Source organism: Balaenoptera musculus, chromosome 20, assembly GCF_009873245.2.
Source record: "Balaenoptera musculus isolate JJ_BM4_2016_0621 chromosome 20, mBalMus1.pri.v3, whole genome shotgun sequence".
NCBI lineage: Eukaryota > Metazoa > Chordata > Mammalia > Artiodactyla > Balaenopteridae > Balaenoptera > Balaenoptera musculus.
Window position 1 is genome coordinate 19,541,937 of NC_045804.1, and position 26,463 is coordinate 19,568,399.

The window sequence follows — 26,463 nt, forward strand, 5'->3', positions numbered from 1 at the left end:
GTGGGCAGTGGCAGCATCCAGAGGCCAGACGCTGGACTTCAGCACTCCCCTGACTCTCTCCGTAGATGTGCTCAGGCCCTGCATGTGCTCGGGGCAGGTTTTCCAACAAGTCCCAGCTCCAGCGAGGCAGGCCTGGGCTTCTGAGGACTGGTGGGGAAGAGGTGCCCTCCACCTGTCCCAGCCTCACCCCGCTGATCCTTCTCAGGCCCTCCTGGGGTGGTCTCTTTCAAAATGAGGCTGGCCCTGCTGGCTTCCTGCAGCCCAGAGCCTGGAGAGCAAAAGGTAAACAGAGGACCAGAGTGGCCGGGAGGAGAGAGGGGCCTCTGGAAAAAGGGGGAAAAGGGAGTAATGTTCATCATTCTGCTGATCTGAGGAGTATGGGGGAGGGGAGAGGTCTTGGCTTTGTGTGTGTGTGAGTGTGTGTGCGTTTTCCTGGAAAGTTTATAAATAGTTCCAGCCCACTGTTCTGGTTTGAAATCTGCCCTGTCCCGCCCTGCCCTGCTCTGCCAGCTCCTGACAGGGGAGGGGGTCCAGAGGGGCTGGGTCTTTGCTTCCGTCAGGGCTGGAGTCCCTGTCCCCCACCCCCAAGTTGAGCTTGAGCTTTGGGTGTCATTTGCATATGATTCACTGACTGTCTAGAATGCTTAGGAAAGCCCCTGTCCCCCCTTCTTTTACGCTCCCCAATCCTTATCCCCTCCTCTCAGCCCGTCCAGGACTGCCTGGCTTCTATTCCTTGGGAGCCATGGTAGTAGGGTAGCCTGGGAAGCAGAGAGGAGCGAGTGGATGAAGAAGGGGGGCAGGGCCAGCTGGGTTTGGGGACCCCTGGCTCCTCTCCCCTGAGGGCCGGGGGGGGGGGAAATCTTCTATTCCTTTTCCCCTCCTCCCCTCCCCACGTCCAAAGGTTTCCCTTTTTTGGTTTGTGAAACGAAAGAAGGGAATTTGGGAAAGGGTTGTGGTCAGGCCTCCACCCACACCCCGAATATTCCTCTCCCCACATTCCTGTCCTCAGTCTGCGGGGGAAGCAGACCCTGGAAAATGGGTAATTCTCCCGCCCAGCCCTGTCAGCAGCTGCTAGCCCTGGCTGGGGAAGGGACAGCAGACATACTGCCCAGGGAGGCCCCGAGGTGGTGCTGGCAGGCGCAGGGGAGGGAGGGGACCCGTTGCCCAGCACCTCCTGTGTGCCGGGTGGGCGCTGTGCTAGGTGCTTTCCAGGACTTTTATCTCTTAAATCACACAGCCCGTTGTTGAGGTAGGCAGTTCACAGACGAGTAAACAGATGCTTAGAGAGGTTAAGTGACTTGCCTAAGGTCACCCAGAGTGGCAGAGCTGAGATTTGACCCTTCAGACTTATGGTTCTTTCTACTGTCTTCACAGCTCGACCAACATTTGCCTTTTTCTCCAGATGTGTGACTCTGGGGACATAAAGAACGGGTAGCTGGGGACACCTGACACTGGGGGAGGGATCCTGGCACCTTTTGAGGGTGAGGGAGGCCCCAGCGGGCAGGGGTGCCTGGCTGGTGGCAGGTGCTCCGGCCCTCCCCCCCACCCCCCCTTTCTGCTGTGCCGAGGCTGGGCTCCGGGTATGGGAGGTGTGGGCCTGTGGTTTTTCTCTCCCTCAAGGGAGGGTGCCCATGGGCAGTGGAGGTGGCGGGCATAGGGTGGAGGTTGGATGTGGGTAATTTGTTTTCCCTTTCTTTGGTGCTGGTTTCGATTCTCTCACAGTGTCTTCTCCACCCCTGGGTGCAGGGGGCCAGGGCCCAGGCATCTCCCCAAGGGTCGTGGTTCCAGAGGGACCTTCTGAGGCCGGGCCTGTGCTCTTTGGCCCCGCCCCCATCATCCCTGCCCTTGCCCATCCCTGTTCCCTGGCCAGCCTGGCCCTTGGCCCATTTCTGTAACCTTTGCCCCCTCCCTTGGCTCAAGGCCTTCCCCAGGGAGCTAACTGCATTGAAGTTTGCAGGCTGAGCTCCTTTATTGAGGCTCCGATGGGGGTGGGGAACGCCTTCCAGCCTCTCCCTGGGGTGTGTATCTGTGGTTGAGGTTTGAAGTATGGTCCAGTTTCAAACTCCTCAGGGGCAGAATTGAGGCATTAAGGCGGCTGTCGTTAATCTCTCCTCTGGGGTCAAGGGTTGGCTCCAGAGGGTCCAGACCGAATCTGCTGCCGCACCCCCTGCCCCAAAAGCTGGGTCAGGAGGCCTGGAGTCTGGAGTGAATGGCTTCCTGGGCCTCACCTCAGAGAGGCTGGCCCCCATTTGGACCTGAATCCACCGGTGTGCTTCTCTGTGTCTGTGGACCCTGCTGTGTACTGGGGGGCCGGGCCGCAGGGAGGCAGGTGCATAGGTTCGCCTGGCTGGGTGAGGGCCAGGGTAAGTGCAGTTTGGGAAACTCTGAGGCTGTGGTTGTGCGTCTGTGGGGAGCTGTGTCCCGGGCCGGGCACGCAGGCCTGGAGCCGGCTTCGCTGTTTGTGGAGCCCAGGTGTGGAGGGATCGCATCTCCGGGTTCCCTCTCCTCACGTGTCACGTGTGTGCCCGCATGCACCCGGGCTGGGCGTGCAAGCACGCGTGCTCTTGGCCACCGGACGCTTTCCCTGGAGCTGCGCGTGTGAGTTTCTGGAAGTGGGTGTGCACGTATGTGAGGGTCTGACTGTCAACGCTGGTGAGGCTCAGCCAACCCCTCCCTCCCTTGCTGGCTCGAGTTCCCCTTGTGTGGCGCCCCTCAGGGTTGTGGGGGGCCAGGGCGGCAGCTGGCCGACGGGTGGGGTCCCTGCTTCTCTGACGTCAGCCTCGCAGCCCGGGAGGGAATTGGCAGGGGCCTGGGGAAGGAAGGGGGCACCTCATTCAGGAGTAAGGAGAGAGGCCCTATGGTCGTCATAATTAGTAACAGTCAAAATCATGCTCGTTAACAATAGGGGAGCTGCCCCTTTCCTTGCAAGTACCTGTCCCCCTCCCCCTCCCTCAGCCCCGCACAGTCACAGGCTGGCTGGCCGGCCCGGCTGGGCCCAGAAGTCCTGGCCTCGTCCATAGTGGCCTTGGCAGAACTCCCCCATCCCAGGCATGGTCCTCAGCCAAATGCTGGCCATGTGTGTGTCCCCTGGACTCCAGGTCTGAGCCTGGAGCCTGGAGCTTGGAGCCTGGCACGGCCTGAGCTTGGGGAGGAAGGGCTTGGAAAGGGAGGTAGTCCTTATATGGGATCTCTGTGGCCCTGTTTTCTTTTCTTTTCTTTCTCCTTCCTCCCCGCCTTTCTTTCTTCTTAACAGCTTTATGGAGATATAATTCATATACCATAAAATTCACCCATTAGAGTGTACAATTCACTGGTTTTAATATATTCACAGAGTTGTGCAACTGTCACCACAATCACTTTTAGAAAATTTTCATCACTCCAGAAAGAGCCCCCATACCATTCAGCAGTCACTTCCCATTTCCCTCGAACCCATGCCCCAGCCCCTGGTAACCACAATCTACTTTCTGCCTTTATAGATTTGCCTATTTTGGACATTTCATATAAAAGGAATCATACAATAGGTGGTCTTTTACAACTAGCATAATGTTTTCAGGGTTTATCCATGTTGTCGTGTATATCGGTACTTTGTTCCTTTTTATGGCAGAATAACATTCCATTGTATAGATGTGCAACTTTTTATTTATCCATTCAGCAGTTGATGGACATTTGGATCGGTTCTACTTTTTGGCTATTAGGGGTGCTGGTATGAACAGCCACACCCACGTACAAGTTTTTGTGTGGACTTATGTTTTAACTCCTCTTGGGTAGATACCTAGAAGTGGAATTGCTGGGTCGTATAACTCTTGTGTTTAACCTCTTAAGGAACTGCCACACTGTTTTCCAAAGCAGCTGCACCATTTTACATTCCCACCAGCAACGTCTGAGGGTTTCGATTTCCCCGCATCCTCACGTACTTGTTGTTATCAGTGTTTTTGATTATAGCCATCTTAGTGGATGCAAAGTGATATCTCATTGTGGTTTTGCTTGGCCATGTTTCTGTCTCTTTTTTTTTGTCTCTCCTATATGTCATATGTGTGTGTATACACACACACTCATATATAAATACATGCATATTTATTGATACTCTTTATATATATCCTCCTGGACCTCTTGTGGATGCTTCTCTTTCTCCGTCTCATTCTCTGCTCTTGTTGCTGCCTGTCTGTCTCACTGTGTCGTGGAATTTCTGGGTTCATCTCTGTCTCTTGCTACCTGTGGTGTTATCTCTGCGTGCCCTTGGGTCCCAGCTGTTCAAACAGGGTATGGATTTGTGGATGCACTGGTGGAGGGGCATCTGGCCTTTCATCTTCTGCCCACCTCCCACGCTCTCCAGGGAGGTTGCTTCTGCAGACAGAGTATGTGGGTGAACTCTGAGATCAGTCTCCCTTGCCCCTCCATTGCCTGGGAGTAGGGGGCTTCCACCCTGGGCAGTCCCTGCCCATCATGCTCTTAGGCAATGGAGGTGATACCCAGGAGTCCTCGGTTCCCATTTCCCTATTTGTATGTATGTAAACGGGCCTCCTCTCCGGCCCGTGGGACAGACCCATCTGGGGTGCTCGGGCTTGGATTTGGGGGGGAAGTGGTGTAAGCGGGGGCCCCCTGGCTTAGGAGTCATTTTTCTGAGAAGTGCCACCGCTTTAGGGAAGCAGCTTTTCCTCCCCCTCCCTCCTCCCCTCAAGCACACGTTCTCTGCATCTTGACCTCAGGTAACCTGCTTTGGGGGAAGGAGGGCCAGCTGCCTTCCTCTGCTGCAGGAATCTTCCGGGTGGCATGGTACCGGGGACCCTTTCCTCTCAGGATTGTGGGTAAGAGGCCCTCCTCGTCTCTGGGCTCTGTCCCCGTCTCCCCAGCCTGGCTCTGCTGTCCTGCCACCCCCAGCAGTGTCTGGGCCCTACTCCCAGGCCGTCTCTGCCAGCCAGGCATGGTGCCAGCTGTCTGCTCAGCCGGGTGCCACGGGAAAATCTCCGGCCGCCCAGGTTGGGGAGCTCCGCGGGGGATGCCCGTGCGCCTGCTCCTCAGTGCCCATTCACCTGTCTTTTTTCTCTCTGCAGCATCACAGGACATGGCCTCCCCAGCCACCTAGCCGGGGCCCACCTAGGAGAGGGATCCTTTCAGCGTCCTGAAGGCCAGCTCTGGACCTTCCTGGGAAAGTGCCAGCTCACAGAACTGCTTGACCAAAGGACCGGCTCTTGGGACGTCCCCCAGCCCACCTGGCCCCCAACTGGAGTCGGGGCTCCAGGAGGCCGAGATCAGCCTGCTAGCCTTGGACCGCAGCTCCAGGACAGAAGGGGGGGGTGGGCTGACCACCCAAACCCCCTCTGGGCCCAGGCCCCATGACCCGAGGAGAGGCGGCCTGAAGCCTGCCAGAGCCTTCCGCCAGACTGTCTGCCTGCTCTTCTGACTGTGGCTGCTTGGCATGGCCAGTAACAGCAGCTCCTGCCCGACACCTGGGGGCGGGCACCTCAATGGATACCCGGTGCCCCCCTACGCCTTCTTCTTCCCCCCCATGCTGGGGGGACTCTCCCCACCAGGCGCTCTGACCACTCTCCAGCACCAGCTTCCAGTTAGCGGCTATAGCACGCCATCCCCAGCCAGTAAGTGGAGTGGTGGGCATGGTGGGAGGGGCGGTGGAGGGCGGCAGGCCGAGGCTGGGCCTCTTCGGCAGTGGCGAGGGCTCCTCCAGACAAGGGGGATCGTCGTCTGGGGGGCTTGTAGGCTGCTGGCTGGGACTGTGTTTGGTGTTGGGGGGGGGACAGAGGGAGAGCTGAACAGTGCTGTCCTCCGGCGCCTCTCACGCCCCCCCCCCCCCCAGTGCTGTGCCGTGGAGGGCCTTATAAATAGCTCCAAGGACTGGACACGGAGGCTGGAGGCGGGTAAACAAACCTCTCGACATTTGGTGGAAATGGCAGCTCTACTGAGAGCAGCGCCCCACCTCCGCCCCGCCCCATCCAGTGCCTCTGGGGGAAGGGGCTTGAAGGCGTAGACTCCCCTCCCCTCGCCTTGGCCAGGCTAGGTGGTGCTTCCCTTTGTGGGGAGGGTGAGAGGGAGGGGCCCACAGGCAGCCTGGCGGGTCGGGGCAGTGTCCCAGGAGGGGGCGCTCAGCCTGGACTCCGGCTGCGGACGCCAGCCTGCTCTTGGCAGGGCCTGTGTTTTCTCTCCGCCTCCGCCTTCTGCCACAGGGGTCGCCTGTTGGCTGGGTGGGGGTCTCGGTAACCTTCCCTGGCTGGCCGAGCCAGGTAGTGGGAGGTGGCGGCAGCTATGGCCAGCTGGCAGAGTCCAGGCCTCGGGCCTGCCAGGCCGCTTACAGTAACTCTGGCCCCCAGGGCCCAGCTGGGCGCCGGGCCAGGGCTTGGCGGGGGGAGGGAGCCGGGGCCTGGCCTGGGGCAGGAGGGGGTGGAAGCAGCAGAAGGGGGCCGTGGACGGCGGGCTGGCTGGTCAGCTGCTGACCTGGGAAACGTGTCCCACCTCTCCTGGCGGGCAGGTACTGAACACCCTGCCCCGGGCACCCACCGCCTCTCCCGTGGCCACTGGCAAGCTGCCTGGCGCCGCTGCCCTGTGCGCCCGGCTGGGCTGGGTCAGTGCCCCCTTCCCAGCGTGGGGGCAGCGCCCTCTCCCCGGAGCCAGGGAGTCTCTTTGTCCCTGGGGCAGGCCCTGGCTGGGCGCCTCACTGCCCGCACTGGCCGGCTGCCCACTGCCACCGCTGCTTCCTGGCTCACCTCCTGTGGCTGCACGGGGGCCCCCTCCCTCCCGGGCCCCACCGGCCACTGGGAGCAGGGGCTCTAAGTCTGTGCTCCTTTAGGTCCCTACCCTTTGTGCCCTGGGGCAGGGGGCAGGCGGATGCTGCCTCCTCAAACCCCCACCTTCTGCTTCCTCCCTTGGCGGGTGCGCAGCCGGCAGCACTTTGACCTGGGAGTCGGAGTCGGGAGCCCCATCCTGGCCTGGTCTTCAGTCTATGCTAGGTGACGGGGGAGGCCAGTGTCTGGGTTCAGGGTTGCGGGGGAAGGGGCGGGTGCGTCTGTGTGGGGTAGTGCCTACGTCCATGGGGACTGGGATTCATATCCCAGCTCCAGTGACTGGAGTGTCTGCTTCCTGCCAGGGTGGGGTTTTCAGGGAGGGAGACATCGAGGGTGCTCAGCCTGGTGCCGGTGGACAGCTTGCTCTTCCCCAGGTGATGGGAACAGAGCCCCAGACACTCTGTCCAGCTGGGGCCTGGCTCACGGAGGGTTGGATGGGGCTGGGCCTGACCCCCGACCTTGCCCTGTCTTGTGCCGGACAAGCAAATGTTTTGCCCTTCTTTGAATGTTGCAAGCTTCTTCCTCTTTCTTAGAGGTGGGTGGGGAGGGTTTCCGGGTACCCCACTTCCCACCCTGGTAACCTTCTTCCCCCAGGGTGGGGTGCCCACATTTCGGGTTAGGCAATGCCCCTTCCTGCCCCCTCCCTTTGTGAGCCTGTGGGTTGCCCTGTCCCTTCCTAGTAAACAACAACAACTTCTCTTCCTACCCAGGCCCCCAGCCTCTGAGCTTCTCCCTGACCTTCCCCTTCTCTGGGACCAGAGGTGTGGCCAGGAACCTGAGGGAGCCCGGCATCTCCCTCCTTCTTGGGCAGGGCTGAGGGGCCTGGAGACCCTGGCTCTCAGCTCTGGGTAGCGAAGCATGACAGATCAAAGTTCAGGCATGGAGGCGGCCTCGCCTTCCCCGCTCTCCCCACCTGGGGGCTGGTGCTGGGGTCAGGCAGTTCCTAGGAGGGGTGGACATCTGTGGCCCCCATTCCTGTAAAGAGCGATTATATGCTCTGGTCCTCTGCCACCCTTTCTGTAGGCAACCTGGCACATGAGGCTCCCTCCTCCCACTTCCCACCAACAAAGGTGTTTGGATAGTCCTCCCTCCACCTCCCATTCCTCTCCCCAAGTCAGGAGGAGGCTGGACCTTGGGTGTACCCTTCAAAGACCCAGTGGCCTGTGGAAGGACAGAACTGTTCTCCAGGTCACTGGGGACAGGTGGGTATCTGTCCTGCTGTCATCTCCCAGGGAGCCGGAGTGGGAAGCTCCAGAGATGGGACAGGATCCCCCTTCTAAACCAGCCCCTGGGGCGTGGTCTCTGAGGACTGGTATTTACTGTGGAGGGTTGGGATTCAGTGTGCCTTGTGGGGAGGGTCAGGGTTGGGTGTGTTTTAGGGGTGGGGAGGTCAAGGTTGGGTGTGTGTTGGGGAGGTGGTGAGAGGGTCAGAGTGTGTATGAGGAGAATCAGACCCAGAGCCGGGGAGGGGTGTCGGTTTGTGTGCTGGAGGGGGCGGTGACTTAGGGCACAGAGGGTGTAAGGGGGAGGCGTCTGTGATTGTGTTGTGTGTTTGGGGAGGGAAGGGTCTCTATTTCTTATCGCTAGTCTAGGCTGGAGAGGAAACGAACTTGCCTTTTTTGTTGCTCCTCCTGGGAATTCCACGGGGTCGGGGGCAGGGAGGTGGAGTAGGCTGTGTAGCGAGTTCTGGCTTTGCCACTTACTAGATGTGATAACCTCTCTGGGCATGTGTCCTCGTCTGTAACCCAGGGATCTGACCAGAACCTCCCTCAGAGGGCTGAGATTAGGCAAGATCATCGGCGTAATGCACTCTGCTCCTCACCTTGCATGTGATCATCGCCGTCTCCTTGCCGTGGTACCCCGTGTTAGGACAGTGGAAAGGGACCGTGGCCCTATCTGGGTGGGGGCTGGAGAGAACGGGAGGCTAACATCTGTGGAGCACCTACTGTGTGCCTGGGACTTTATCTCTGTTTTACAAATCTTAATCCCAACAATCCTGGGAGAGGGACATTATCTCCATTTACACATGAGGAAACAGCACCGGTGGTTAAGTGGCTGAGCTAAGTGACCTTACAGCTGGGCTGTTTTCTACCATCCAGATAGGCAGCTGCGGGAGGGTACTGTGGGGAGCCCTCCTGGGTGTGAGGAGCCTTGGGTGGGGAGATCAGGGCCATGGTGAAACCCCCTCTCCCGTGGCTGAAGCCCCGCTTCTGCCTCAGGACCTTCCGCTTTCACCCAGTAGGGGGCGTAGGGGAAGGCCTCCCCCCTAGCCACGCCCCCTTTTCTGTTTTTGATCCTGAAGGCTGGAGGGAAAGACCGATAAGAGGCCTGGGCCAGATCTCCATCCTGTCCTGGAAGCTGCGGATACAATCTGTTCACACCCATCCCCGCCCCCAGATCAACCCACTGCAGCCCGGGGAGTGTGCAGAGCTCAGCGGGCACCCTGCCTCCATCTCCATCCAGACAGACACTGTAGGAACAGAGTGTAAAAGCTACCGTTCTTATTCTTATTTTGTTTCCATTTGTGGAGTGGGGGCAGGGAGGTTGCAAGCTATCTGTAGAGGAGCTGGGGATGGGAGCCCCGAAAGACCGGGTCCAGACTTTTCCTTTCCATCCACACATTTGCTGTGTGTGCCTAGAAACTGGGGAGCGGCCTTGGGGTCTGGAGGAGCCTGGCGAGACTGGAGGGGGTGAGCCCTTCTCCTTTCCCTCTCCTCTGCCACTCCCCTTTTCAGTCTGTGTCCTCCCTCCCCCCCCCTCCCCCCTGCTCCTGCCCACTCTTTCCCTGGACAATAGGAGGGACAGCCCAGGGAGAGGGGGGACTGCTAGCAGTGCCCTCCCTAGGGGCCAAAATGCAGAGTCAGCCAAAAGACTGTTGGACGGGGTTTTGAATGAAAATGCGGCCCCCTCACCTTTTATCTCCAAGCATTGATAGTGCACAGGCCCCCTCAGGGCAGGATCCCAGCATGGGCAGGGGGAGGGGACTCAGGGAAGGAAGCCTGTCCTCTTAGGCTGGCCAAGACCTGAGACACTGTGTCCGCCCGTGCCAAGGGCCCTGTGCCCATGGGGATGTGCCAGTGCAGGCCCTGACTACCCTTTGAGGGGTAGTGTCTGTGGAAAGAGGAAGTGTTTCCCTTCTCCAGATCACTTTGGGGCGGTGCCTACAACGCCTTCCTTCTCCTCTCCGTTTTCAGTGGTGGGGCACAGCCCATGGAGCTGGACCTCCCAGGGTAGACTGGAGGCCCTCTGCCCCGACTCCATCAGAAATAGAGGCCCTCCCCTCCCCATTTTGACTTCTGAGTTGCTGGGAACCTCAGCCCACGGACCAAGGCCCCCTTGGCAGAAGTCTTAAAGGACAGCTCTTCCTGCGCAGCCTTGGGCAGATCACTCACCCTCTCTCGAGTCTGAGTCTGTTTCCTCCTCTTTAAAGCAAGACTCCTAATCCGTTGCTTGCTGGGCAAGTTGCTATGAGGCCACGGTGACCTGCTTGCTGGTGAGGGCCTGGGCGAGCTTCAAGTACCCTGCAAAAGCAGTGATGACGAGGGGTGGGTGGAGCCGGGCATTGTCTTGGGGGATGGCCACCCTGTACTGGGACCCGATGTCCGTCTGGCCCCCGGCCTCATGATTTCCTGTTTGTTATCCCCTCCAGATGGGGTTGGGAACTGGAGGGAGCCCTGCCTGGCACAAGCGGGGGCCACTTCAGTTCCGCCCATACCTGCTGAGGGCCTGCTAAGCACACGGTCCTGGAGGAGTTGTGGGGGACACGGCAGAGGAGGACGGGGCCCCAGGCCTGCCACTCGGTCCTCCCCACCTCCCCGCTGCCCCCCCCAGGTGGCCAGAACCTTCCTTTTTCCCTCTTCTCCCACTGCCCCAGGACACTGTGTTCTGCTCTGACCTGCCCCATGACCTTGCTGTTACCCAGAACAGGCATCTCACCCCGACTTCTCCACTTCTCCAGCTCCACAAATCCTATCCATCTTTCAAGGAACATCTCAAATACCGCCTCTTCCCAGAAAACTTCACAGATGTTCCCGCTTCCTTGCTCACTCGCTCCCTCCTTTGAAGGCCCGCAGGTCCTTATTTTTTCTCTTAACAACACTCATCTCTCTACCATGAAGTGACTCCTCTCCATCTGGTACCTGCAGTGAGCTGTATCATTTGGGAGATCTTTTCCTGATCACCAGGTCTTTGATGGCAGGGACAGTCCCAGATCCCTTAGTACCTTGAAGCTGTGAACACAAGGCCTAGCACGTAACTGGTGCCCAGGATCTACGTCGTTTGGGAGGAGATACCAAGCGCCGTGGAAGCAGTCTGCCCTCCTCCCCAGCAATCTCATCCACAGCCAAGGCTTGCACCCGTGCCCTAGGCCCCAGTGTTCCGTCTGCAACCCAGCAGCCCAGACCTCACTTAGGTGAGACCTCACTTTGGAGCCCAACACCCACCTGTCCACCCGCCCAGTAGACTTTTCTGCTTCGCACTCTTGGAAACTTTGCTGTAGCACAAGCCACACACCAGAGTCCTCTTTGCTACCTCCTTTCCCACACTCCCCCCTACCAGCCCCCCAGCCACATTGATTACTTTCCTCTGTCACCACTGCCAGTTTCCTGGGCTGTGCTACTATTGTGTGCTGCCTGGACTGTTCTAACTGGTTCCTCTTGCCCTCCTACCATCCATTCTTCATACAGCTTCACACGGTTAAATCTGATTTATAACACTGTAAATCAGATCTTGCCTCTCCTCTGCTTGGAACCTTTTTGTGGTTTCTCCCTGCATTTGAGATAAAATCCAGCAAGCTCACCTGGTCTGGCCTCAGCCCATCTCTCCAGCCTGGTCCTCTGCTCCTTTTTCTTTTGAATTTTATGTTATGTCCTCTGTTAGTTCCCTGAATGAACTCACCAACTTCTGTAACCCCAGGACCCTTGCACAGGCTCTTTTACTGGGATTCCACTCCTTCCTACTCTTTACCTAACTTCTAAACTTCTACTCTTTCTTTAGGTCTCTGCTTTGACCCTCCAACCCTAAATTAGGTGCCTACATTAATTCTCCTTCAAAGCATAATTTATGTGCTTACTTGTGTCATAATACCAATTATCTCAGTTTGCAATTATTTATAATATGCAGTAATAAACATAAATATATATATTTGTGATTATTTGCTAAATGGCTGTTGCACCATAAGGTCTGCAAAGGCAGGCTCCCCAGGGTATCCACCTGGGAGGTGCTCAGAAAATAGTTTTCCTTGAATCGGCCTGGCATGGTGGGAATATGGGCTTTGATGGCAGAAAGTTCAAATACTCACTCTACTCTTTAATAGCAGTGTGATCTTGGACAACCCACCTAACCTTGCTGAGACCTTAGTTTCTTTATTTGTAAAATAGGAATAATACCACTTATCTCTTAAGAGTTGCTGTGAGGATTAAATGACCACATATGTTAGGATCCTGGCTTTTAGAAGACTATCCTCGGGAAGCACGTAAATTCCTGTCAAATGAGGGAGCTGTGCTGCAGGGTCAGAGGGAGCAATAAGATACTCTCTTCTCCTGGGGCATTCCCCCCGCCCCCCCCGCCCCCCCCGCCCCCCCCCCCCCCCCCCCCCCCCCGCCTACCTGGACCTACCCAACCCAGGTCTTTCTTCCAGTGAAACCGGCATCCCGAGGGCTTCCGGGAGGAAGTGGTCAGCTGAAAGGCACCAGCCCCTCCTTTTCTCTCTCCAGGGCTAGACGGTGCGGTGGGGGGCCCATGCTGGTTCCGCCTCTGGGAGACACCCTGGGCGGGGCTTTGCTCGACTGAAGCACGCCGGGCGTTGCGGGGAGAGCCCCCTCTGCATGCGTTTGTGCCAAAGCACCCGAGCTGCCGCATCGGGTTCCGGCGGGCGGGCGGCCCGAGTCACACATGATGTCACAGACAATGACACAAGCCGGGTGTCTCATTCCCACGCGGTGCCCGAGCTGCACAATGTCACACCCGGGACACCCGGCACGGCGCTAACACTTGGCCACACGCACCCCAGACCTTCGCCTCCTGCCGCCACTCTCCGCGTCTCCGGGGGAGCGGCCCGACCGGGCAGGGGGCTGGCGAGCGGGTGATGTCACGGGCAGCGGTGGGTGGGTCACCCGGAGGTGAGGCGCCGCCAGGCGAGTTCAGAGAGAGTTCAGCCGCATTGCATTAGGCAAATGAGGCCCGGGCTGGGTGGGGGTGTGTGTTAGGGGAGGACAGCGGGACCACCCCCCTCTTCCCGCCCACCACCTCCCTCGCCTTGGCATCGCGGGGCCGGGGACTGACCAAACCACGGGGGAGGCTGGGAGCCGGAACTGGGACGGGGGAGACGCCCGCCCCTCTTCCGTCCTGGCGCAGCCCCCTCCTCTCCCGCTACCCAGGCTTCGTCAGTACTCCGTGCACTTCTCCTCTCGAGCCTTTTACCCCTTCCGTCCCCTCTTCTCTCCTCCCCCTGCCCGGGCTCCCCCCCACTTGCCTTCCATGGCCCGCCTCTCCCTCTCAGTTCCCGGCTTGGCGCCCGCTGCAGCCGGACCCGCCGGGAAAGGGTTAAAGCAGGGGCGGTGCCTGGACGGGACGGGGCGGAGGAAAGGGGGTGGGACTGCAGGGGAGGGGGCGCGTAGGCCGGGGTTGGGGGCCCGCGGCGCGCACCGCCAGAGACCGAGCGCAGGGCGGCCGCCCCGTGCCTGGTGGAGGCGGAGGCGGAGCCGCGCGGTCCCCACCCCACCCGGAATCCTCGCCCGGGAGAAGCCCGGGAGCCCCGGCTGGGAGGAGGAAGTGCTCGGTGACCCCCCGCCCCGCGCCGATCTCGCCCCCGGCCGGCGCACTCGGGGAGCCGCGGGACGCTGCCTCGGACACCATGAGACTCGCGACGGGAGCCCCCTCGAGGTGAAGACGCCGAGTTCCCGGGCCTCGGCTGGGCGTTCCCAGGGTCAGCCGAAGAACCCCCCCCGCCCCCCCACCCCCCCACCAGTACACACAACTTCCCTGCTTTTCACCTGGGACTCGCAGAGCGGCCGGCCGACTTGGACGCGAGACTAAGGGCAGAGGGCGGCCCCCTGCCCGGGTCGCCAGTCGGGGCGGGGGGGACGTGCCCCTCGCCCCCAGCAGCTCTCGGATGGCGCCGCCGGCTGAGTGAGGGAGGCAGCGCGCAGGACTTATCCGCCCGGACCTCTTGTCTTCGCGGGGAAGATGTACGAGAGTGTGGACGTGGGGGGGCTCACCCCCACCCCCAATCCCTTCCTGGTGGTGGATTTTTATAACCAGAACCGGGCCTGTTTGCTCCCAGAGAAGGGGCTCCCTGCCCCCGGTCCCTACTCCACCCCGCTCCGGACTCCGCTTTGGAATGGCTCAAACCACTGTAGGTACCGGCCTATCCCTCCTATTGTGGGAGTTGGGGGGTGAGGGTGGGCTGTAGGGCTTCCGCTCCACCAGGAGATGCAGGCCTGGGGGCGTAGTGAGGGTCTTGTCTCTACCCTCCACTTGTCTCTCTTGCTGAAAGTCGGGTGCCCTTGTTGGACAGTTGGACTCCCCCGAGTAACCCTGGGCGCTATTTCTGTTGTATTTGGACTGAGGAACTTTGGGGGTTCCTCCTTTCAGGAAACGTTTGTTCATCTCTCCTTCCACTTCTTGCAGGGGAAGTGAAGCCCCTTGTCCCCAGTTTATATTCTTCTTGCTTGCAATCCGATAGCTTCACAGCTGAGTGGTCCTTTCTCCCACCCTGAAGGGTGGGGTAAAGGTCCTATCTGTGGGCTTGTCTGCTTCTAGGAGGAGGGGCCTCCTCCCCAGATCCCACCCCTGCCAAAGCCTGGGGGAGAGCCTGTCCTGGGCGACAGCTGCTGCCCCCAGCTCTTGGGTGTCAGGGGAGCGCTCCATGTTTTTGGTGTTGGCAGTGGGGTGTGGCAGGAAGGGGCAACTCCATGAGATACCCGTCGGCCATCCTAACTGACCCTTACACCTTGGGGAAGGGCACCTGTCCATCTGAGGGCTGTCCTGGCCCTAGACACTTGGCTGGTACAAGCTTCTGTGCCAGGAATGGAGGGGAGACGCTACTCTGGTGGGAAGAATCCCCCTCCCCATAATCCTAATACGGTTTGTTCTCTGGAGGATGAGTTTGATTTTTCTGTGGGTCTGGGGCTACTCTGGAAATGAGGGCTGCATCCCCTCCCAACTCAGCCGTGTCCTTTTGTTACCGTGTTTTCACCTGCGGATGGGGCAGGCACTGGGCTGTCCCTTCCTAAGAGGGCCGCTGATGAGAACCCCGGAGTCCTGGCACCTCCTCCTCGCTGTCCTCTGGCTGGGTTCAGGCTTCCCTGGAAGGGAGGGGCTCTGTACCCTGGCGGGAGCTGTGAGTGCCTGGGGTGCACACCTGGGCATGTTTATACCCAGCTGTGAGGTAGTGTACCTGGTGGGGGAGAGCGGTGCTTAGGGGGTTATTGTTACTTGGCTCCGGTTCCGTCCTCTCCCCTGCTCTGGGCTCAACTCTTCCCTGGGGGGCTTCTCCCACCCTCCCGGACTGGCTGCCTCTCTCCTGCCTGCCAGGGAGGAGGGGTAGAGTGGGTCTCTGGGGGCCTGGCAGATTGCAGTAGGTTGAAGGGCAACCCCCAATGCCTTTGCTCTAGGAAGAGAGACCTGAGGTGCAGACACCCATCTCTGCCCCTTTCAGAGCCACCTCACCCCCAGCCTTTATTGTCCTGCCCCCTGACCTTTGCCTCTGGGGCAGATTGCCTGGGAGGCTGCAGGCTGCAGACCGTGGGAGGGAGGGAGGGGTGCGCGTGGGCGGACTTTAGGAAAAAAGGGACAGGCGAGAGGTTGACACACACTGGGACCCTTCTTCCCATCCTCCCAGAACTGGAGGAAGGTGTCCCCTCCTAAGTGGGGTACTTGGGGCATGGCTGCCATACTCCCTCCACAGCCTTGGCCGCCTTTGCCAGAGGACTGGGGAGGAGATGGGATCTGAGGCCTTGGGCTCCAGCCCTTGGGGGCAGCTCAGCTCTTTCTGGCCCCAAACTGGCCAGGCGAGGTAGGGGGAAGCCTGGAGTCCAGCGGGCGATGGGGGAAGTGGAGGCCTGTTCCCCCGCACCGTGTGTGGGGCAGGGTGGAGCCAGAGGCCTGTTCCCTTGGTGGGAGTGTCGGGTCTGTGGCAGTGGGCTCAGCCCCCAATGCTTAGTGGGCCGGGAAAGTGGCTGGGAGGGTTGTGGTGGGGTACAGGAAGGGCCTGGAGGTTGGGGGTGGTGACTTGAGTGTGTCTAGATTACACGGGGTCATGACCGAACCCCTGGGTGTGTGTAGGTCCTCTGGTGACAGGAGCCCTCCTGCCCCCTCACACCGAGTTCTCCACTCCCTCCTGCCACCTCCACCGAAGGTGGGAAGAGACTGCGCGTGGGCTGGGGGAGAAGACCTTCCCGATCCTGCAGGGCCCCGGGGACCTTGCCTCCCTCCCCCAGAACCCCCGTTTTGGGGCGCCAGAGGACAAGGGGTACACAGGATGTGGCTCTCCATCTGTCCCCCACCAATCTCGCGGCTCACGCCTCCGCCCGCTCCCAGACGTCCAAGAATGTGAAGCACGTGGATGCCCGTAGTGGGGGGAGGGGGAGAGATGCTTATCGGCGGCCGCTGGGTAGGGGCCTTCTTCCGCCGCCGCCGCCGCCGTGCTACACCCAGAGTCACCCCCACCCTCCTCTGGGGTGGAGGAAGGGCGGGACCCAGCGCCGTGCGCCCCCTCCCCGCCCCTCCCCGGGGGCTGCCAGCGGAGCTGCGGAGGAGCGGGCGCCAGCAGGATTGGGAGGGGAGCCGCTGGCCGGGGGCCCGGCTGATTTCCTGCTGATCTCCTCCAGGAAACCGGCCCCTTGTGCGGGCCTTCGAGCGGCTCTGGGGCGCGGGGACTCCGGAGCGTTCTGCCCACCAGGAGCCGAGCGGGGGCGGGGGAGGGGCAGCCTGGCAGCGCGGGCGGGAGGGGACGCCTGGCTCCCTGGGCCGGTGCCATCCCTTCGCTGGGCGCTGGAACTTTTGAGCTGAGAAGGTGTGGTGCTTCTCCCGCCTCGTCCTTCTGCAGGAAGAGGAGAGATTTGTGGGCTGGGGCCTCTGGGGAGGGAGGTGAGCGGGAAGGGGCCAGGCCGTGGCAGTCCTTCCCCCGCTGGGTGTGCAGAGTTAAGGCTGCGTCCTGACTCTTGCAGAGGCTGGGAGCGTCCTAGAGTGCCCCTGCTCCCCTTGGCTGCTGGCTGGTGGCCCGGGAGGTGGGGACTGGGCCGGGGCTCTGGGTTCAAAGGGCACAGTGGGAAACCTCAGAGCTGTTACCTGGGTGACAGGTGGGGATGTGCTGGGCGTGGGGCGTGCAGACCAGTGTCATAGCCTCAGAGGCAACCAGCTGCTGTGGGGTGGGCCGCAGGGAGGCCTCACTGAGCCCAAACTGTGTACCCTCACCTTCGGTCATCTCCCCCGTCCTGCCAAAAAGCGCAATTTGAAAAGCACATTCTTCCAGTTTCATAAACAGCCTCTGGACTTTGCCTCAGCTCCAAATTTCTACAGACCTTTGCCCCTCCAGTCAGTCCTGCTCTTAAGCTGCCTGTCCCTCATCTGGATGTCCCCTGTGTCTCCCCACGGCCCCCTCCCCTCTCTCAACCCCACTCCGTACCCCAAAGCTCCCTCTGTCCTTTCTCCCCCTCCCCTCTGGTCCATTTTAGAGGTCGGGCCTTGGGGGAGGTGGGCCCAGGGCAAAGACTGGATGGGGAGGGAGGGAGGGAGGGGGAGGGAGGTCAGAGCCTCCTTCCTCTCTGGTCTGAACGCTGACTGGGATTCTAGGCCATGGTCCCTCCCCACACCCCCTTGTCCTTGACACCCCCCCACCCCCCACCAGTCTGGATTGTCTATTGTGACTCCTTTTACGTCTTGGAAAAAGTTAGCACAACAAAAGGCTCCTTTGTCGCTCACCCCTCTGCCTCCTGGCCTCACCCAGGCCCCCCAACCCCACCCCCCCCCCAGCAGCTGTTCTCAGGCCTCTCGCCTGTCTGATTTGCTTGTCTGGCCTCTGGGAGAGTGAGGTGGGGAAAACCAGGCCAGGACAGTTCGATTTGGGGTGAGGAGCAGAGGGTGGGGGAGGTCAGCGAAGAGTCTGGATCGGTGGGGGTGTGGTGTCGGCAGCCACTGACCCTTTGCTGCAGGCTGCTCTCTGGGCAGGGACAGGGACATGGGGCCACAGCAGTGCTGGTCAGCCGGGCTGACCAGGGAAGTGGTGCCCAGGCCCAGCTAAGAGCCAGGAAAGCCCTGCCAAGGTTGTTGGCCTGGTTCCCTGTCATCAACCGCCTGGCAGTCCCTAGTTGTGTTTGCAGGTAAAGGGGGAGGGTAGTAGCATGCAGCTAGCCAGCCCCCCACCCCTCCCCGCCCCCATCCAGGTGCTTCTTTTGTCTGTGCCTGGACTCCGGGGCCACATGAGCCATGAGGTGCTATGAGGTGCTTGGGCAGGAACTCTGGGCCCCTTTGAATTCCAGAACCTCGTGTGCTGGAGTTTGGGGTGAGACTAGACAGGATTCTGGGGTGTGGGAGGAGGCAGGGATCTATCTACTCAGGGAGGCATCCTTGCCCCTCCTTGGCCCTGGGCAAGTGGACTTGGCAAAGCCTCAGGAGGGTGCTGGGTGGCCCCTTGGGAATCTGGGGTTGACTGGGTCACAGTTCTCATCCAGTACAGTACACCCCCAGCTACCCTGGCTTCGGGCACAGACAGCCCCCACGCAACCCAGCCCTGTTCTGCCCGGGGTGATGGGCATGGGGCCAGGCACTGGGAAGGATTTGTAGGGGGGGCTGCCCTTGCTGACTAGGTCACCCTCCTGGCTGCCCTCTTAGAGCTGAATAACAGGAGGGGAGGGGAATAGTAACTGGGACGTAGGACATAGTATCGTATGGAGGCCAGACAGACAGAGCATTGATGGGAACAGACCCCCTTTGTCATGCTTTTCCCCCCAGACAGGGGGCACCCAGAGCAATGGGCTTCCGGGGCCCATAGGGACTCTTCTCCCTGTCTCCAGGGGGTCCTCCTGCTTATCTCAGGGAGTCCCCGCCTGCTGTGCCCCAACATTTGTGACTCTGCACACCCTGCCTTGGGTCCCTGGCCAGGGGATTGTTTGGGTGGAGGAGGGGCTGTGGCTGCTGGCAGAGGGGGTGGAGGGGGGAGCGGAAGCAGAGGGGGTGGGGGAGTGGCCGGCTTTGAATATCCTGTTGACCCCAGTTTCCTCTGTCCCCAGCTTGTGTCCTCTTCCCTCCCTCCTCATCAGGCCTTAACTCCTTCCTAACTTGGGGGAGCTGGGGCTGGGCTGCCCAGGGTCCAGGGCTGTGGAACCAGGCTGACACCTACGCCCAACCACCAAGTATAGCCACGTCCGTGTACAAATCTGATGGTTTATTATCTGATCTTTCTGGTTTTGAAGGTGGGGTCCTGTGGAAGTAGGCAGGACTGATGGGGTGCTGGAGCTTCATCGGCCGCCTCATTTCCCCAGTTGGGCTGGGAAGTCCCAGGTTTCCTGAGACTGTGTCCCTGCCCCAGAGTTTGACTCCTGGCAGCAGTGGGGTGGCTGGGAGAGGCTCCTGGGAGAGATCAGGAGGCAGGGTGGGCACCATATTAAGGATGGTGACCTGGGTCTCTAACCGCCCTTCTCCTCTTGTCTCTCTAGCCATTGAGACCCAGAGCAGCAGTTCCGAAGAGATAGTGCCCAGCCCCCCCTCGCCACCCCCTCTCCCCCGCATCTACAAGCCTTGCTTTGTCTGTCAAGACAAATCCTCAGGCTACCACTATGGGGTCAGCGCTTGTGAGGGCTGCAAGGTGAGTTGAGGGGGTCATTGGGAAGGACCTCCCTGATTAGGTAAATGGGATGTTCCCACTGCCGAGTGCTGGGACTGTGCCGGTGGTGGTGGTGGTGGTGGTGGGTGTCCCTGAAGCTGCTGATCTTACTTCTGTGTGGGAGGTGGCAGCAGCCTTGGAGGGTAGGAAGCCTTCAGCAGAACCTCCTTCCCCACAGATGAGCAGGGGTCCCCCAAACCAGAGGTCCCCCTCCTGCCTCAGCTCTTTTCCCCATCATCTCCATCCTCCAGCTGGCAGGGTGTACACCCGCTCTGCTACCGCTGCCCGGGTTGCCATGGTGAGCTGGCTGCCGACCGGCTCTTGGCTGGGGACCCAGGAGGCCTGCCCTCTGTGGCCCTGCCTGAACCTCGCCACGGCAGCCTGGCAGGAGGCCGTTAGGAGCAGGCGCCTTGCCTTGGCCTCTCCTTCAGGTGCCCAGGCTGTGGGCTTCCCAGAGTCTGGCTGGATTTCCACGTGCCCGTGTTTGGCTCCAGGGTGCAGATGTGGCTGCCACCTTCCCAGCAGCTGTGGGCATGGCCTCTCCTCCTCCTCTCCCCAGGGCTTGAGCCTCTGTACCCGTTTCTTCCCCACAGATTGGGGCTCAGAAGCTGCACAGCTTTGAGGCTTGGTGCCCTGGGCTGCCCCTCAGTGTGGGGCAGAGATCAAGGGCAAAGCACCAGGCCTTGGACTCTGTGTCTGCCTGTCCTGTCTGGTTGTTCTTGGTCTGCCTTAGCCTGTCTGCCAGTCTCTCTGTTAGCCCGTGTGGGCAGCCCCTGACCAGCCTGCTCTACCTGTGATCAGTCTGTGCTGATCACACGTGTGAACGTGTGTTTTGCTGCCTTGCTCCTGAGCGCGCTCTCCACCTGTCTGGCCAGCCTGTGTGTGTGTCTGTGTGGCCCCTCCTGCTTGCCTTCTCTTCCTGTGCTCTGAGCCCAGGCCTGTGGGTTCCAGAGCTCTGCCTGTCTCTCATCTAGCCCCATCTGCCCCTTTTCTTGAGTCACCAGCAGCCCGAGGTCCTTTTCCCCAGGAGAGAGGAAGCTGGGTCTATGCGTGTGGGTTGGGGGAAGCCCTCTGCCCGCCTGCAGTGTTGAGGCGGCAGGTACTGGGATTCTTCTCGGGGTATCCTTGCAGGCGGACCCTTCTCTCTGCCTTATCTGGTCTCCTCAGGTAGTTGATGGCCAAAGCCTTGGGGGCAGCAGCCGCCTGACCCTCTGCCCCCACGGCTGAGGCCACAGGCCAGCGCTGTTCCTACTGTGGGTGTGGCCGACCTGACTCCCTGCCCTCCGTACCCAGGGCTTCTTCCGCCGCAGCATCCAGAAGAACATGGTGTACACGTGTCATCGGGACAAGAACTGCATCATCAATAAGGTGACCCGGAACCGCTGCCAGTACTGCCGGCTGCAGAAGTGCTTCGAAGTGGGCATGTCCAAGGAGTGTGAGTGCCATGGGCGGGGCGGGGCCATGCATTGGGCAGGGCACGAGTGCCCGGCCCCTAAAGCTGGGTGATCAGGGGCATGTGGATGTGTGTGTGGATGTGAACGGGCGTGCTCGTGACGCGGTGTACAGGCTTGTGGTTGAGGACGGTTCACCTATAGCTGCAGGGACCTGTCTGTCTGTCTCACTAGTTGTGTGTCCATGTGCGGACAGCCCTTCCTGTTCGAGTGAGGCAGGCTGTGTGTGCTCGCCCACGTGTATGCACGTGTCTGCTCCAGCTGGCTTGCTTCCAGGTCCTGGCTGGCTTTGGGGTGGGGCTCAGAGGTATCCCTGAGACCCTCCGATTGTGCATCTTAGGACAGGGGTGCTGCTGGGTATTTGTGTGTGTGTGGGTGGGGGGGAGGTGCTGCAGGCATAGGGATCTTAGAGCCTTTGTCTGGTGGAACCTGGGACCGGGAGTTGGAAGAGAGAATTGGGACTTCTCCGATTCCAGAGGAACGGGGGCTTCCAGTTTGGGCTCAGCTGAGGCCCGATGGAGGGAGAGAGGGAGGGCTGGACAGGGAGACCCTCTTGTGTTGAAATCATGGGTGTTGCCGTGGTGACCGGTGATTGATGATGTCAGAGATAAATGACGCTGACAGACGCCTCCTTGTCTGCGTGGCCGTTGCCATGGTGCCTGAGCCGTGGGGGATGGAGTGGGGGAGGGGGCTGCAGGACCCTCTAGCCCTTTGTGGGCAGGGCAGTGGAAGAAGGAAGCTGGGAGGGGACGAGGGGGGGACACGAGCAGCCCCAGACAGGAGCAGAGGGATCCTGCAGCACCCGGCCACCTCCTGCCTCATGAGGAAGGGGCTGCATTGTCCGGAGCCCAGGAAGTGGCTGCTGTGCGCTGCAGAGCCGGTGACAACTTGGGACCCACAGGCCTGGGACCCTTCCCTGCAGGGCCCAGAACCTCCTCCTCCCTCTGCTTCTGCCACTTTCCGCTCCCAGAGCTTTTCATCACAGAAGGACCAGGGTGGGGACCCCCTCTCCCTTCCACCACCAACTCCCCCTTTCCCTCCCTCCTTCTCCTCTCTGGCTGCTCTGTGCCCCGGAGCTGAGCAGCTGCCATTTCAATAGAATTAAAGCTTCCGAATGATAAACGTCTTGTCACAGCTGCAATTTTCTCTTCCCAAATTATCCCCCCACTCTCTCTCTCCCTCTCCCTTCTCTCCCTTGCACTTTATTGAATTTGCAGAATCGACATGAGTGATCTCCAAATTATGCCTGCCCCCCCACCCCGCTGCCCCTCCCTGGGCCCCCCACCCCCACCCTCTCTTCCTCCAGCGTCAGCAGCCGCCACCACTGGTCCTGTGAGTGATTGTGTGTCTGGGATAATCGGCTGGTAACGACCCCGTCGCTTCTTTAAAGCCGAGTGGTGTGTGCGGCTCAGCGCCCCCGGTGATTTGTCAGCTCCCCCGGCTAATGGGCCGAGAGATTCTCCCACCCGGGCCCCCCACTCTCAGGCTGGGGAGCCCTACTCTTCGCCTGGCCGCCCAAAGAGCTCTCCGAGGCCGTCCCCGGGACCCCAGGGAGAGGGCTGCCCGGAGGGCTGGGGGATGGTGGAGGCAGGAGCCGGTCCTCCCTGGAGGCAGGGGGAGCGGGAGGCAGGGAGGCCGAGCACAGACGTGGGACACTCTGCACACGTGCCTTCAGCCCTGGACCCCCCGCGCGTGCGCACCCGGAGTGTGAGCTGGAGTAGATGCGTGGGAGAGCGGGCGTGCGTGCGGTGGTCACGGGGCCCTGGGGCAGGCCTCGGTGTGTGGGCCGGGTGGGCACGGCGGGGGGCGGGGGGGGCACCGTGTGTTGTCATCCCGCCTGCCTGTGCGCTCGCGTGTGTACGCATTCATGTGCGCGCCCCCGCTGGATGGCCTCCTTTGCAGCTGGCTGCTCTCGGTCTGGTGGGAGGAGCTCGGGCTGGGGATGGACGGGCTTGGGGACGGACCGCCGGCCGCACTTGCCCTCTAACCGCGCGGCCTGGGCCCTCCACAGCCGTGAGGAACGACCGAAACAAGAAGAAGAAGGAGGCGCCCAAGCCCGAGTGCTCCGAGAGCTACACGCTGACGCCGGAGGTGGGGGAGCTCATCGAGAAGGTGCGCAAAGCGCATCAGGAGACCTTCCCTGCCCTCTGCCAGCTGGGCAAATACACTACGGTACGGCCCCCCGGGGGCACCCCTTCTTCTGCCAGGCCTGCCCCTCCGCACCCCTGCCTGGGCCACCGCCGTGTCTCCCCCCCCCCCCCCCCCGCCTCCCCCGCCTCCCCTTCCTCCCCGCCGCCTCCCGTTGAGGAGCTCTCAGGAAGTGAAGGCAGTAGAGGGCAGGTCTGCGGGGGCTGGTGGAGCCAGGCTGAGAAGGGTGCCACGAGGGGAAGGCCCTCACTCTCCCCCGTCCTCCCAGAACAACAGCTCAGAACAGCGTGTCTCTCTGGACATTGACCTCTGGGACAAGTTCAGTGAACTCTCCACCAAGTGCATCATTAAGACTGTGGAGTTCGCCAAGCAGCTTCCCGGCTTCACCACCCTCACCATTGCGGACCAGATCACCCTTCTCAAGGCTGCCTGCCTGGACATCCTGGTGAGGGTCTGCACCCTGCCCACCTGGGCACTACCCCCGTGTCCTTGGAGGATGTCCTGCCACTCCAATAACCACCTCCCTAAACGTCCATCTGGAATCGACCTGCCCAAATGCCCACCCACCCAAATAGCCACCCTTCCTCTCCCCCACGTGTCCACCTGCCCACTTAGCCACTCAGCCCCCGGATGTGCACTGGGTCACCCATATAGCTATACACGCATCCATCCACCCTCAGCCCATCTTTCCATCGGACCTTCCTTCCAACCACCCATCTTCCCATCTATTCAGTCTAATAAAGATTCACCTGGGACCCTGTGTGGCCAGGCCTTGAACTGGGTGTCAGGAACAGAGGTGAACACACCACTGTCCCCTCTCGAAAATCTTCTATTGGTGGAGGCAACAGATATGTAAACAGAGCTTGCAAAACTGTGATAAGCGCTGGCTGGAGATGGGGGAGGGCTGTCCCCTCCCTGAAGGACAGAGAGCCACACTGCTGGACCCTAGGGAGGGCGCCCCAGAGGAGGTAGCATCTAGGGGTTTGTAGAAAGGGCGTGTGAAAGGCCTGCTGGGGTGGGACCAGCTGGATTCGGGGGACTGCAGGGCATCTGGAGGCAGGATGGGGGCGGATGGGATTGTCAAATCCAGGGCTGGAGGGAGAACTGTCCTCCCTGTCTTCCCTGATGGGCTCAGCCCACCTGTTCCTTCTGGACCACCTCCAAGGTGGTCGAGATGTGGAATGTTGTGGTGGGATGTGACCAGGCTGCTCTTCCTTATAGGGGTGGGGTGGGAGGTGGGATGCAAGAGGCAGGATCAGGGTTTGAGAGAGCTGAAGACAATATACATTTATGGAGCTCTTGTTGCGTACCCAGTCCTGGGAACTGTAGACATAAATCCACTGTGGTCTTTGCCTTCTTGGAAATTCTAGTTTCCCTCTTAATTCTCTGCATGGAGGCAGGATGAGCTCGATCAGCTGTCTTAATACGGAAGCCACTGGTCATGTGTGGCTATTTAAATTTAAATTAATTAAAATTAAATTCAGCTTTTCAGTTGCACTTGCCACATTTCAAGTGCCCAGCGGCCACACTGTGGCCGGTGGCTACTGTATTACATGGTGCAGACGTAGAGTGTGTCCAGCATTGCAGAAGGTTCTATGGGACAGCACTGGTCTGGCTGCCCGCCAGGTGGTCCTCGGGGGTTGCTGGTGCTAGAAGTGCTGGGGGATGTGAGTTCCTGAACTCGAGAACCCTCTGCATCCAGATCCTGCGGATCTGCACGCGGTACACGCCCGAGCAGGACACAATGACCTTCTCGGATGGGCTGACCCTGAACCGGACCCAGATGCACAATGCCGGCTTCGGCCCTCTCACGGACCTGGTCTTCGCCTTCGCCAACCAGCTGCTGCCCCTGGAGATGGATGATGCTGAGACAGGGCTGCTCAGTGCCATCTGCCTCATCTGTGGAGGTGGGCAGGGGGCCTGGGTCTGGGGGCCAGGCCCAGGGTGGTGGTACGACCCCCAGAGCCTCTCCCGGGGAGAAGCTCAGGGATCATCAGATCAGAAAGGGACCTGTCAGACCCTTGTCAGACCCCTGTTAGAGGGGGAAACCGAGTCTCAGAGGAGCAGGGTCTGGTCTGCAGCCACACGGCAAGGGAGTCGTGATGCAGACCTGGATTCTGGTTCCCTGTTTCCAGGCAGTGCTCCTTGTAGGGGGCTTAGGAGTGAGGACTTGAAGGTCAGACCACCCAGGTTCAAATCCTGGCCAATGTGTGACCTTTAACAGGTTGCTGAACTTCTCTGAGCCTCTATTTCTGTAAAATGGGGGCAGTAATGGTCTTCCCCTCATAAAGTTGATGGGAGGATTAGGAGGTAATAAATAAGGCACAGTGTGCCCAGAGTAAGACCCAGTAAATGTTGGCTGCTGTTATTATTTTATTATTATGAGTTCTACCTTATCAGGCTGGTGTCCAGGATAATGGGCAGGAGTGGGAGACCAGTCTCTGATGGCACTGCCATCAGAGTGGTGTTCAGGGATCCCACCTCCATGAACTGGGCTCTCAGGGTGACCTTTGGGCAACCCCTGTCCCCAGCCCCTCTTTGCTCACATTTGAGAGCCTCGTAGGGCCTTTATGTGTGGGGACCGCCCCCGCCCCTTCCCCGCCCCCCAGCAGAGAAGCTCAGTCCGTGGTCTGGGCAGGCATGCCCCCTGGTGGTCAAGGCTGGAAGTGCAGCTGTGTTCCTCGCTGGGCTAGGGCAGCGACTCAGCGGGCATCTCTGCTTCCTCAGACCGGCAGGACCTGGAGCAGCCAGACAGGGTGGACATGCTGCAGGAGCCGCTGCTTGAGGCACTGAAGGTCTATGTGCGGAAACGGAGGCCCAGCCGCCCACACATGTTCCCCAAGATGCTGATGAAGATCACAGACCTGCGAAGCATCAGTGCTAAGGGTGAGGCTCCCACACCTGGAGATGCCCCGTGTGTCTGCTGGGGCTGGGCCCCAACACCTGGCCCAGGACCCACCGTCCATGTCCAGGGTCAGGCCTCCTGCATCTGAGCTGACACCCCACGTCTTTGTGCCCATGTGATGCCCCACTCACCGGACCCCACCTTGCCTAGGTGACCCCTGCCTGTGAGCCCCAAGGTGGCAGTGTCATCTTTGCGTGGGGGTTAAGGGCATGGCTCTGGAACCAGACTGTGTGGGTGTGTGTCCTTGAGCAGGTCAGAGAACAGCTCTGAGCCTCAGTTTCCCATCTGAGGAGTGGGGATAATGACGGTGTTTACAGAGTTGTTTTGAGATGTCAGTAGGAG

At 60.3% G+C, this 26,463-nt stretch overlaps 1 protein-coding gene across 4 annotated transcripts in view; it reads left to right on the forward strand.

Moving 5' to 3' along the window:
* RARA (retinoic acid receptor alpha) overlaps positions 1-26,463 on the forward strand; it is a 43,587-nt gene that overhangs the window by 15,287 nt on the left and 1,837 nt on the right. For 2 of the 4 annotated variants that reach the window (XM_036837216.1, XM_036837215.1), the window contains exons 2-8: positions 5,052-5,594; positions 19,451-19,599; positions 20,911-21,052; positions 23,080-23,240; positions 23,485-23,661; positions 24,919-25,123; positions 25,944-26,102. In XM_036837216.1, the coding sequence (XP_036693111.1) occupies positions 5,417-5,594; positions 19,451-19,599; positions 20,911-21,052; positions 23,080-23,240; positions 23,485-23,661; positions 24,919-25,123; positions 25,944-26,102 (1,171 nt within the window). In that variant the 5' untranslated portion in view covers positions 5,052-5,416. Of the gene's footprint in view, positions 1-4,785; positions 4,806-5,051; positions 5,595-13,436; positions 14,149-19,450; positions 19,600-20,910; positions 21,053-23,079; positions 23,241-23,484; positions 23,662-24,918; positions 25,124-25,943; positions 26,103-26,463 lie in introns of those variants that run through there. The other 2 variants (XM_036837217.1, XM_036837218.1) reach the window with 2 other exon arrangements.